This window comes from Mustela nigripes, chromosome 7 (genome assembly GCF_022355385.1).
Source record: "Mustela nigripes isolate SB6536 chromosome 7, MUSNIG.SB6536, whole genome shotgun sequence".
In the NCBI taxonomy this organism is placed as follows: Eukaryota; Metazoa; Chordata; class Mammalia; order Carnivora; family Mustelidae; genus Mustela; species Mustela nigripes.
Genome location: NC_081563.1, coordinates 113,407,126 through 113,419,910, shown reverse-complemented (window position 1 = coordinate 113,419,910; position 12,785 = coordinate 113,407,126). Strand labels below are relative to the sequence as shown.

Sequence of the window (12,785 nt, the reverse complement as noted above, 5' to 3'; positions counted from 1 at the left end):
CCATGGAGTAGCTGTCGGTCACGGCCGCCTCCCCGCGGAAGTAGCGCGCCGACAGGCTGGACTGCGGGCTCTCCGGATCGCTGTACTCCTCCGGGGCCGCCGGCGGGTAGGCGGGTTCGGCCGGCGCCAGCTCCAGGCCTGGCTTCTGGTCCGCATCGTAGCTGCTGGGGGGCAGGCAGTGCGGGGCATAACCTGCAGGGGAGGGAAGGGAGCGAGGACGAAGGTGAGGTGCTGCAGAGGGCCAGTCACTCCGCGCGCCCTCCCTTCGGGGCGTCCGCGTGCTCGCGCTTGGGAGACACTGGCCGCTGGTAAGACAGTGGCCTCTGCTGTGCACCTTCCCCCTGCCTGGGTTCAGATTCCTTCTCTGTGGCCCACGATGGAAACAACCCCTGCACCACCCTCTCGGAGCACGGTGCTCCCACGGTTCTACCGGCTGTGTGCTCACTATTTTCTGAAGTGCTCACAACCACGCAGTGAAACTCCTACTGGTATTACACCCACTTTACAGATGAAGACAAAATGAGTCTGTAAATTCGCAGCTAGTAAGTGATGGAGCCAAGATGCAGGCCTTAGCAGGTTGACGCCAAAGGCCGTGCAGTCTTTGTTCTAACAACATTCTGCTGTTTTGGTGCTTGCCATAACTTCTCTGAATCTGTTTTTTCATCTACAAAATGGAGCTTATATTTGGACACTGCCTCCCAGAGTCTTTGTGTTAAGTGATGAAAAGAAGTTAAGTGATGAAAAGAAGTGTGTGTTAAGCGTGCACCAGGCTCTGCCTCTGGTTTATGTGTGTTAACTCATTCAACCCTTATAGACCCTGCAAAGTTGGTATTGTTATCATCCTCATTTTCCGTGTAAGGCAATCAGGAAAGAGAGGGAGGGAGGGAGCACACAGCAATTGCTATATAAATGTTAGCTATTATAATTACACTTTTTGCTTGCTTAAAAAAGTGACTTCACTGAAGATTACTTAATTGTCTGCCTCTCCCCCCCGACTATGAGCTTCCAAGGGCTGACTCTGTGTGCCCAGCGTGTACCTGGCTTTAAAAAGGTGTGCAATAAGTAGATGTTGCATAAATGAATTAAAAATCTTGATAGACCCACCTCCCAGGGATGCTAGAGGATTTAAGAGGTCAAGTGTGGGGCATGTTATAGGCAGTCCAGGAAGGGGACTTTCTTGTCCTTGCTCCCAAGCCTGTTTTGCTTCCAGCTCCACTAGAAACATTCTGGGGTCTCCCTGGGAGAATTCACCTCCCCCTCTTCCTCCCTCCTCTTCGTAGTCGGACCAGAAATCCTGTCTACTTGGGTTTGTGTGATTGGTGGGTAGACAGACTGAGGCTCTCCCAGGGGGTTCCGCAGAGGCTTCCCAACTGCAGGGGCCACCTTGATTTGTCTCTCCCCTCAAGACCTAGCTGGTCCTAGCACCCTCCCAAGAGGACCCTGGGGTCTGGGCTCCCAGGAGAATTTCTGGCAGATAGGCACAAAGTTATCAACCTGGCACCAAGGTTGTGTGTCCATTGTCTTTTGATTCCAGGAGGACAGTGAAGGTTAGGCCCCTTTCTGAGGTTTCAAGCTGGGGAAAGCTGGGCAAACTAGGAGATTTAACCCTCTCCTTCTGACCTTGAGACCTGCTCTCCCCACATTTCACCTTCAACATCCCCAACTCAAGAAAGCAGGTGGAAGAGGACTTTGTAAGCTGGGAACTGGATTCAGAGCCTTCCTTCCTTGAAACATCCTGCCTCATTCAGCCTCTGTACCTTTTCCTCTCCTCTGGGATCTGGGATGGTGATAGAATAAAGTCTGTGCAGACTGTCCCCCAACCCTGAAGACAAGGTTAGGCCCCTTGTTTTTTTCTTCTTTCCCTTCAGATGTTGGCACAGGACCCACTGCACACAGAAGTGGTTTGGGATTGTGGGGGTGGATGACTCAGTAGGGAGGGGCTCTGGTTGCAGAGAAACGCAGTGGTGCTGGCAGTTTTTTTAATTGGGGAGGGAAGGTTGCCCAGCCTCTCAGCACCCAATCCTCCCCTCCTGTCTGCCATTGGTCTGGAGGTTCCCCCACCTCCCAGGCCAGGAATCAAGCTTTGCACTCATGCCCCAAAACATTCAGAGAGAATATTGTTTCAGACTAAGTTAAAAACCTTCAGACACTCCCAGACCTCCTCTCTCCTATATTTCCACTGTAACTACTAGGAATAATGATGACAATAGCTAATATTTACTGAGCACTTACTGCGTGCCGGACCCTGTGCTAAGCGCTTCACTCCCCTCGCCTGACCAAATGTCACAAAACCACTTCTATGACACATAAATGGAAGCATGGAGAGGTGATGGTACTTGTTCAAGGGATGGAGCCAGGATTGGGATCTACTGCACTGCTCCCCTTGTTTTCCACACTCCCAGAGGTCCCCGAGGCAGGGGCTACAGCTGGGTGGTTCACCTGCTATCCCTGGTGCCCTATCTTGTGGGCACAAGGTAAATTATTTGTGAAATGGGTGATAAACGGTGATAAAGATTTGCCAGGCCAGCCTCACTCCCCAGCCCAGCAGGATCTGCTACAAGCCATTCTGTCTGGCTGTTCTTGGGACAGCTTGATTCCCCGCAGAGATTCTGGGTGACCTTGAGCAAGTCATGCCCCTCTCTGTGCCTCAGGGGATAGATCTCCATTTGCAGGGGATTGCTGATCTTGTGACCAGCGCCTTGCATGTTCTGTTATGAAATAAGGATGGCATACTAGTTGAGAGCACCACCTTGGTACCAGGCTGCCTGAATGGAGTTCCAACTTTATGGTGCCCAGCTGTGTGACCTTAGACAAACTGCTTGACCTCTCTGTGCCTCTCTTGCCCCAGCTCTAAAATAGGGGATAATGTAAGCCTGCATACAGTTGTACCAAGGAGTCCATGAGTAAATAAACAGTGAATGAAAAATGAAGAAATAGTGATGAATATGCTAGAGCACTTGTCAGATGCTGTTTTAGGGCTTTATATGCACGAATGCATTCCATCCTCATGACTCCAGTTGGCACCATGTTACAGATCAGGAAATTTAGATACAAGGTAATTAAGTAACATGCCCAGCAAGTAACTTAGAGCTAGGATCCCACCCCAGTGCTGGGCATATTGCAAACCCTTGATCCATGTGTGCTGTTATTATTAGTAATAATAATAACCTTCCCAGCTGGGTTTCTGTACTGCAGTTTTCTTGGCACCTGCCAAGACACATCCTGATGTTCTTCTCCGGGCCTCTGTTTCCTCAGGATGTGTAATTTTTACATCATGTTTGGGGTGAGGAAACTTCTGGTGGGGTAGTAGGAGTTCAGTGAACCAGGCAAGTCCTCACCCAAATTGGGCTTCCTGCCCGTGGTGCCCTCTGGTGGCAGCCTGCAGCACTGCAGCACCGTACTCCTGTCGCTGGGGGGCTCTTTATATAGAAATAGGGGTTCCTCAAACAAAGGCTGGTCCTCTGCCTAGGGATGGATGCCTAACTGGCTTCAGGCCGGGCATTGCAGGCCAGACCTGATTCCCCGCATCTGTGGAGCTCAGCATGGGTTGTGGGGTGGGGTGGAGTTGGGGGTTCTATGAGAGTTTGCATGGTCACATTAGGACTAGGTGGTTCTAACTTGCTTTGTGACCTTGGACAGGTTACTTAACCTCTCTGGATTTGGTCTGTATAGGAAGAAGGTTGACTGGTATGCTTTAAAGGCTCACTCTGCCCCATGGCAGAATAGATCCTCAGGGATGCCCATTTTCCTGTCCTTCACAAACACCCTCAACTCCACCTCATCCTCCTCAGATCAGCCTAGACTTCTCCCTGTCTATGTGACCTTGGTAAGTTATTTAACCTTTTTGTGCCACATATGTGTAAGGGAGCATATAATAGCATATAATAGCATTAAATGAGTTAATGCATATAAAGTGCTTAGTACAATGCTTGGCACACAATAGCCTCTCAAGCTGCTTTTATTATTGTCATCATTATCATCCCTGCATTTCTGGTGATATCCTTCTAATCTACCAGGAGTAGAAGGAGACACACACGGGTGTCTCAGGCTGCTATGGGACCTTGGGCAAAGCACCTCACCTCTCTGGTCCTCAACCCTGGAGAACCCTTCAGGACACTCCTAAGTTGTGCTCTGACTGTGCATGGAACCCAGATGGGTTTGGGGTGCTTTCCTCTGCTCCACAGGTGACCAGAGATGGCTGAGCTGCCTGTCCTCCACCTGACAGGGTGAGACAGGGCTCTCCTGTTTGGGTCGCAATAGAGGCAGGAATGGCCAGGGACCCAGAGAGAAAACCAGGGGCACACTCATCCTGGCTCTTTTACCCATATCCTAGCTGTGTGACCTTGAGCAAGTCACACAGCTTCTCTGGGCTCAAATCCCCTATTTGAGGGATAGGGATCAGAGCCACCCCTGCCACTTGGAGGGACACTTTGGAGATACAGCGATATCATACACGTGTCACCTGAGAATGACTTTTGGTGTTCTCTGCTTATGAGTCTTAATACTTTAGATGGAAAGTCCAGAATTGATTAAAAAATTAAAAATCCTGCACTCAAAGGAGTGGTGGGAAGGGAATTTCATGGATATTAAGGTGCCGGGTGCTCCACAGTCACAGTCTCATCTGACTGGCCCCTTGGGGAGAGGGCAGGGGGCATCTTGAGTAAATACCACCACTGCTACCTACCACTGCTTCCTGTCAGCCTCCCTCTGTGCCAGGCAGTATGTTACGCCCAGAGGCTTGGGGGCCCAGAGAGGGGAGAAGGTTTGTCCAAGGTCACTGGCAGAGGAGTTAGGCTTACAACCCTCCAGAGTATGTGTTTTTTCCAAAACACCCCAACTGGATGGAGACTGCTGGTGGTGGGAAGTTTACAGTTGGTGTGGCAAAGGGGCAGTGGGTTTCTTCAGATAACATCACCTAGTTGGCCTATGTCTGAGGGGTTGATGAGGGGCTGGGGCTGTGGAGAAACTGCTTGGGAAAATGTTCCTGCCCCTTGTAAATTTTTGCAAATAAAAGCAGTACAAGTAGTGATTGACACTGAGTATACTTACTGTATACAAGTGCTTTGTGCACACTAGCTCCTGTCTGAGGGAACCTGATAGTCACTTCCTACCGTGCCCTGCAGAAGCTGAGGCTCAGAGAGGGGCCTTGACCCACCTCAGGTCACGAAGCAAGCTCTTTGGTCACAAGCTCTCGTAAGAGCTAGGCCAGCCTTCTGCCTCTTAGTCCTGACTCCTTTTCCTAGTCTCTCCCAGATTCCTAGGGTCCCAAACTTCCTGCTGGGAATTTCCAGCCCCCGTCCCACTTCCCTGCCTTGAGATGGGCAGAAAAAGAGAGGGGCCTGGTGGTGGGCCAGCTTTCCAGGTGGCCCACTTTCCTGAGGAGGGCCCAGCCCTGCTTGGTGGTGGAGCTGGAGGGGCTGCTGCACGGGTATATTTAGAGCTGCTGCTTGCTGTGCCAGGGCCTCGGGCCTCGAGAATCAGCTCCAGCCAGCTGAGCAGAAAGCCAGGTCTGTCAGCAGCAAAGCGGGATAAAAATAGTTTCTCCTGTCTGCTCACAGAGCTGGGCAAAGGGGCTGGTACCTCCCCCTCCCCTTATTATAGCATCTTTGTTAGCTGTTCCCTGGGCACTGGACCAGAAATGACACCCACCTCCTCCAAGGGCCTGGCAGCTGGTACACCTGCCCACTGGGGAGGGGTCCCTGAGTCCAGATGATCAGGGGACAGAATGAGGTCTGGCTCAACGTGACCACGGCTATAGGGTGTGGGGCTGATGCCCACTGACCCAGGCCCAGGGAGTGTCTAGAGGATTCCAGAGTCCCTCCCCACTTTCTCCCCTCCAGAAATCCCACATATTCTGTTTTTTCCTGACTGTGACCCAATTCCTGTGGCCCACAGGGAGGTCCACAGCTCTGCAGGAATCAATAGGAAAGATTTTTCAAGAGGTTGTAGAGATAGGAGTAGGTGGCTAAGGGTCTTGAATTGCCTAGCACTGGCTGGTGGAGCAGCCTCGTGCTCCCTTGGGGGGAATCTCAGCAGGCCCTTGCACAATGCATGCAGGCTCTCCAAGCCTCCCGCTTTCTGCCCTACCCTCTCTGCTCCAGGGAGGTGCAATCAGAGGGCCTCTCCAACCTCCCTTCCTACCAAAGGCTGGCAGCTAGAGACAGCTGGGAGGGAGGTCAGGGAGTGTAGGGGCCCCATCTCTCTCACTGTGCCCCCCAGAGGACCTCTAGGCTGTGAATGTCCCTAGAATGTGTAGATGAAGCGCTCAACAGGGAGATGTGACTGGGTCCACCATTTATGCCCTTGTGACCTCGTGCGAGTGATGGGCCTCCTTGGCCTCATTTGCCTTTGTAGTTTGGAGATAATTCTACCCCCCCCACCCCCACCCCCCATGCTCACTGCCCTTTGCCCACAGCGTGTGGGGAGATTAGGGGGTGCAGGGAGTCTTTGAGATATGTAACTTGCTGTGCTGACATAGGGACTTGATGTATTCTGCTCTCCCTCAGGAACTACAAACTGAGACTGTTTGAAGAGCGGATGCTCAGCTCCAGGCCTTCATGTCCCCTTTGTGACCCCAGGTTTTCGGGGAGGCTGTGGGCCCCAGATTCTATATCCCACGTGGGCCCTGTTATTCCATATTCCCACTGACTAATTCTTAGGAAAGTCAAATTTCTGGATCCCTAGAAGGTCAGAGCTGAGAGCAAGTTCAACTGCTTGAGTTCATGAAAGGGAAACCAAGGCTGGAGTAGGGGAAGACTAGTCCAAGGACACAGAGAAAAATAATGGTGGGTCTAAGACTTGAGCCTGGGAAGCCTCGAGAATGGACCTGGACATGACCTTGGACTGGAAGTTCGACCTGGGGCTTAATCCTGGACCCTGAACCTGAGCATTGACCTGGACCTGATCTTAGACATTGAAACTTGAACTTGGACATGAATTTGTTCTGAATATTGGATAGGACCTATAACCTTGCACATTGACTTTGGACCTAGACCTTGGAATTAAGGTTGAACATGGTTGTTAGGCTTGGATCTCAGATCTGGACTTGGACATTAGACTAGACATTGGACCTGGACTTTGAACCTGGACCTCTGACATGTCTCTAACCTGTATCGTGGACCTAGACCAAGACTGAGACGCCAGGGGAAATGCTAGTTAAAGAGCCAGATGGGCCTGCTGTGTGTCCTTGGGCACCTCCCCAGCCTTCTCTGGGCTCCCTCTGCCAAGGGATTGGGGCAGCCCTTTTGCATCCCTGCTCTCAAGATGGACTTTCTGAGGTGTGGGGTGGATGTGTTGGGGATTTTCAGCCAGGCTTCCAGGCCCGGCCTGGAGCGACTCCCTGGCGCCATCAGAGGGAGTGAGAGGATGTGGGCGCTGGTATAATGTGGTCAACTAGATAAGCCCATGGGCAAGAGTAGGAGTGCTTCCCCGGCCTGCTGGGGAGGCTTAATGTAGCTGTGGAGGGCAGACAACTGTGTTATTGGATTGGCATTGATCCCTCATCTGCCTGGGTCAGATGCACTCTGAAGGAGTATGGAGGCAGGACTCGGCTGGGGATACAGAGAAAGGGGGACCCGGAGCCTGGCTGGAGTTCTGAGTTAGGATGTGAGAGTGTGAGGGAGTGAAGCTGTCTTTGCTCAGTCCGTGGAGACTACTGCTGTGCAGATAGATAAGCAGCAGCCCGCTCTGGGATAGCTCAGAGTGCCCAGCATCTCCCCAGGGTGGGGGCCCAGCGCCTGCAAAGCGGCGGGCTTGACGGAGTTGGAGGATGAGGGTGTGAGAGGGTTAGGGGGATGTGAGTTGGCATCTCACAAGACTGAATCTGTGTTCAGCATCACCCAGGGAAGAGGAGTGGAAGGGGAGGCTGCACCGAGGCAGAAAACAGTGGAGGAGCAAGAGGAGCAGGAGGGGGAGAAATGAGGCATTGTATTGGGCAGGATGGTGGAATTAAATCTGGTCTCCCTTCTTTGGGGAGCTATGCAGAAAGGCCTGGAGATTTTTTAAATTTGGGAGGCTTCCCCTTCCCTATTTCGGAGTTCTTTGGGCTGGTGGGGGGCGGCCTGGAACCCCAATGCACCTGCCTCACCCTTTGCCCAGCCCTCAGAGGCTGAAAAGGGAGGGAGTAGGGAGGCAAAGAAGAGCATCCGTGTGTGTGTGTGTGTGTGTGTGTGTGTGTGTGTGTGTGTGTGTGTATTTGTGTAGGAGGAGTCCTCCAGGAATCCTCAGCACTCCCAGGCATTCCCTGAGCTGGGAGTACACCTCTTTTATTTGGGGCCCTGCATCTTCCATCAGTTAGGAGCCTGTGGTTCTTCTGACCTCCACATTCACAGGCCCCCTCCCTACACCCCTCCCCAGCTTCCCCTCCCACAAGCTTCATCCTGACCCTGCGGCCGTTGCTGCAGGAATGGCTTGTAAGAGGATCTTTCTAATAACTGGAACTATCTCCAGCCCCAGGCCCTTCCCCCCTTCCCCCTCCCTTCCCCTCCCTCCCTCCCTCCATCTCCTCACCTCCCCCCCTCCTCTCTTTCTCCTTGTTTACCCAGCACACTTACACACGCTGGGAGAGAAAAACGTCGGCTCAGCAATTTTTCACACTTCCCTCAAACGCTCAGCAAGGTTATTTCCGGCAGAGCGGAGACAACGGGCCACTAGCCGGCAGGCTCTCTGAGGACCCCCAGCACCCTGTCCACCCATGGAATGAGGGAGCCTCACTGTCCAGTCTAGCCACACCCCAGGGATAGGAGAGGCCCTTGAAAACAGGATGAGGCGGACCCTGTGTTTCCCAGCCATACCCAGGCTTGAAGGGTCACCCCCGGTCTCTGGCACAGGCCCTTTACCGCAGGCACTGCCAAAGCAGCTAGGCCAGGGTGCCTGTCCTCGTTGTGGGGCATCCTGCAGAGAATGAAGCTAAGAAATACCTGGTCTCAGAAACTCTGCCACCCTCAGCCAGGCGTTGGATGGCAAACAGAATCCTACAGAGACCCTGACAATGGCCCCCTGCAGTCCATTAGACCCTCATCCAGGCATCTCCAGTGCCTCCCATCTCACAGTTGACCTTCACAAAAGCTGAGCTTGTCAGAGTTGGAAGGATACTTAGTTCAGCATCCAAACTCTTTCGCTGCTGGGAAGACAGAGGACCAGAGAAGGGAAGACACTTGCCTAAGGTCACACAGTGAGTCAGAGACCTAGTCTCCCAGAGTTCCAGGCCAGATATCAGACTATCACAACAGCCTCAGGATTCTCTGGAGGCTAGGGAGCTAGTCTAGAGCCCTTTGGGGGAAAGGGCCAGAGACAGGGGAGGTTCTAGGGTGTCGAACCCGGTGGAACCCCCATAGGAACACCCTTGCTGATAGCTTTGCTCCAACTTTTGCCTTGACCCCACCACGATTCACTCAAGGGTTCCTTTCAAAGCTTTTTGAGACTGAATTCAAAGCCAGGCGCTCCTGTCACCCTCCTGAGGAATAGTTTGCAGTTTGGGCTGTGCAAGAGAAATTCTCTAAGCTTCTCTGGGTTTCCTCAACTGGCCTGGGGACAGGACCACTGGGGCTCCAGGGGGTGGGAGCCTAGGGCTTTGTGTCAGTCCCCCAAGGAATCCACATCCTCATCTTGCAGGCATTTCAGTTCCTACCCAGATCCTAGCACACATACTCCCCAGCCCTGGCATGGTCCCAGGTCTACCCTCTGTCCTGCCAGCACTCATATAAGCCCAGCCATATCCCTGGGCCTCTGTCCTTGACCCCAAGAGGCCCTGGGGTCAAGAAAAGAGGACAGTAGAATAAGGGGACATATAGGCAATGGAAAAAGGGGGTTGGTTCTCTGGAGGAGGCACAAGGCTGAGAAACTATAGCTGTATCCCTGATCACTCCCTAATTTCTTTGACCTTGATGAGGTCACAGAGCCCTTTGCCCAGCACTTTCTTGCTACCTGGCTTGATAGAGTGATGGAATGTGGGTGAAGTGCTTGGAAATCCCTAAGGTGAAAACTCCCCTGCCTTCACCACCTCACCTCCCTCCACCCCCCACCCCAGCCCTTTCTTCTCTTCTTTTTCTCCCCTCCCCTCTCCTCTCCTCCCTCACCCCTCTCCCCTCCACACACCCCAAAGCTGATGCCACATGTGATGTCAGATTTCTTAGTGCCAAAGGGATGCCTCTTCTCCAGATACCTGCCTGGTATGGGCCATGAGAGGAGAACCCTTTTGTGATCCCCTTGATGGGGGATGGGGTATACACAGGCAGTCTCTGATTCTTCTCCATACCCTTCAGAGATCACCCCTTTCTGAGGCTGAATGACCTCTCTTGTCCCTCAAACCCTTGTCCCTGCAGGAACTTGCTCTGAGAAGAGATGGAGTGTGCTGGGGGTGGGGGACTTACAAGGAACAGCAGGGCTGGCTCTGGAGGGGGTTGAGAAGCTGGAGTGGGGAAGGAGTGCAGCCCAGGGGATCAGGAGCCACTTTAGGGGAACACCTCCTAGAAATCCCCTCTTTCTTGCAGCCGCAAGGACAGGCCCAGCCTTTGGCAGGCATGTGGCTGAGGGTAACAAAAGAGTTGCTGAGAGAGGGGGCCTGGGTACACTTGTCTGGCATCGCCAGGGGGAGCAGGCTTGAAGGGAAGGAGGGTGCCCCCAGCTACACCCAAGGAGCCAGCCCTATCTCCCCAGGGACTGGTAGTCCTGGCTTGCTTATTTTCCCCACTAGGGCAGTACACTCAGGCAGCCAGCCTCCTTCCCTCCACCAGGGAGAGAGGACCCTCAGACTGCCTTGTGCATTAGCCCCCCCAGCATTAGCCCTTCGTGGGTGCCTCTCTCTCTCTTTCCATTCTCTCACCACCTCTCACTCCAGCCCCGTTTAGGGCCACAACTTTCAAAGTCCGGGCTGGCGCGTGGCTGTGGGATGGATCGACCCTGCGACTTTCCCTTTGTAGGGACCTAGCCCCTGCCCCGCCCGCCCGGCCCTCGGGAAGCCCGGGAGGCGCACACAGCTAGGGAAATCTCCTCCCGGGGTTCCCCGCCGCGCGCACCCCTCCTCGTGGCCCGAGATGGGGAGGGCTCGAACTCCCCTCCCTCTCCCCCCCCCCCCCCCCCGGGTCCTACTCCCCGTTGTCCCCGGGCGGCCCCCGGGCTCCAGGCAGCACGTAGGCGGTCTCCAAGGGGTGGTAGGTGGGGGCCGGCACCCCGCTGCACTGGAAGCCGTCCCCTTTGATCTTCTTTACCAAGAAGGAGCGCGGCATGGTGCGACTGGCGGGGGGCTCGGCGGGGGCACTTGCGTGGGGCCCCGGTGGGGGGAGGCGGCCAGTCGGGCGCGATTGGCTGTCGGCGCGGGGTTTCAGCACTGGACAGCTCCCAGCGGGCGGGCGGGCGGCAGCGCGGAGCCGGCACCGGTGGCGGCGGCCCCGGCTCTGGCTCGGGCTCCCGCTCGGGCTTGGCGGCGGCGGCGCGCAGACGGGCGATCGCTGGAGCTGTGCTCAGCACTCCGGCTGCCGGCTTTATATGGGACGCAGGCTGGAGGAGATCAGGTGGTCCCCTAGCAATGGAACTGTTCAGCGCTCTAATCCATCAAATGTCCCCCAGGACAATCGCTCCGCACACGTTCCCCTGAACCGGCAGCGGTGGGGGCAGGCCAGGCGCAGGGAGCAGCGGGCAGGCAGGAGGGGAGAAAGTGAGGGCGAGAAAGGCGCAGAGATATAGAGAGACGGAGAAAGAGGAGTGGGGAGGGGGGGAGGAGGGAAAGAGAGAGAGAGGGAGAGAGGAGATACACAGAGAAAGACAGAGGCATACAGAGAAAGAGAGACACACACACTGAAAGAGGTAGAAATAGGGACCGAGATAAGGACAAAAAGACACAAGAGAGAAACATAGGAAAACAGAGATGGAAAGAAGTAGCAACACACGCTCACACACCCATGGGAGAAAGAGAGATCCAGACACACAAAAAGAAAGCCCCTCAGGGATGCCAAGAAAGGGAAAGAAAAGTGTAAGATAGAGGGAGAAGCCGAGGGGAGAGGACAGAGAGTGGTCTGGGCAGGTGGGGTTCAGGCACATGGGGACACAGGGAAGGGGATGCAAAGAAAAGAGTGTGAGCTCCCCAGCTGCGACCCTCCTGCCTCCAGTCCTCTCCCTTTCCCCCAATTCAGAAGTGGCCAGTGTAGACACTCAGTTTTAACTAGAGGAAGTCGTCACCCCCACCCCAGCTTGACCTCCCACTGAAGCGCCCTATTGGGTTTGGGGTTCAACTTTCTTCTCCCAGAACTGGTGGGGGCAGCAAGTCCCCCATGCGGATGCTGGCCCCGCTCATTCGGTCCTGTTCCGGTGCCTAGCTCAGGCAGGCGCTGCAAGAGGAAGTGAAAATCGTCCAGTAATTAATTTCCCTGCTGCCGGGGGGTGGTGGTTTTGACACATCCGAGGCTGTGTCTTTCCCTGAAGCGGGGAGCAGACAATAGAGACACGTGGACTGGGAAGGGAGAAGGGGGAAGGGAGGGGGAGCGGGGCTCCCGCTGGAACTCTTTGCAGGTCAGCTCCTTTGTCTCCAGGAGGATCTGAGTAGATCCCCGCCACCCCACCATCCGGCCAAAACCTGGGGGAGCTCCTATATCTGGGAGGAACGAGGAGCAGGAGAACCCAGCCCCCTGCCCAGAGACTGCTTGGCAAAGTGCCATGGTGGTGGGCTGGCTTCAGCAAGTATGGGATGGCCTGTGCACAAGAGTCCCAGAATCGGACTCCAGGAATGCCAGGATCTCACTGGTCAATAGCATTCTGTTTATGGGATGCCAGGCTGATGGAGTGGGGATGTG

At 54.4% G+C, this 12,785-nt stretch overlaps 1 protein-coding gene across 1 annotated transcript in view; it reads right to left on the bottom strand.

Annotated features, from left to right (window-relative positions):
- SCRT2 (scratch family transcriptional repressor 2) overlaps nt 1-12,189 on the bottom strand; it is a 14,159-nt gene extending 1,970 nt beyond the window's left edge. Inside the window, exons 1-2 of the mRNA XM_059407677.1 lie at nt 11,094-12,189; nt 3-193 (exon numbers count right to left, since the gene is read on the bottom strand). Coding sequence (XP_059263660.1) covers nt 3-193; nt 11,094-11,225 — 323 coding nt within the window. The 5' untranslated portion in view covers nt 11,226-12,189. The remainder of the gene's footprint in view (nt 1-2; nt 194-11,093) is intronic.
- Between the last annotated feature and the right edge of the window lie 596 nt (nt 12,190-12,785).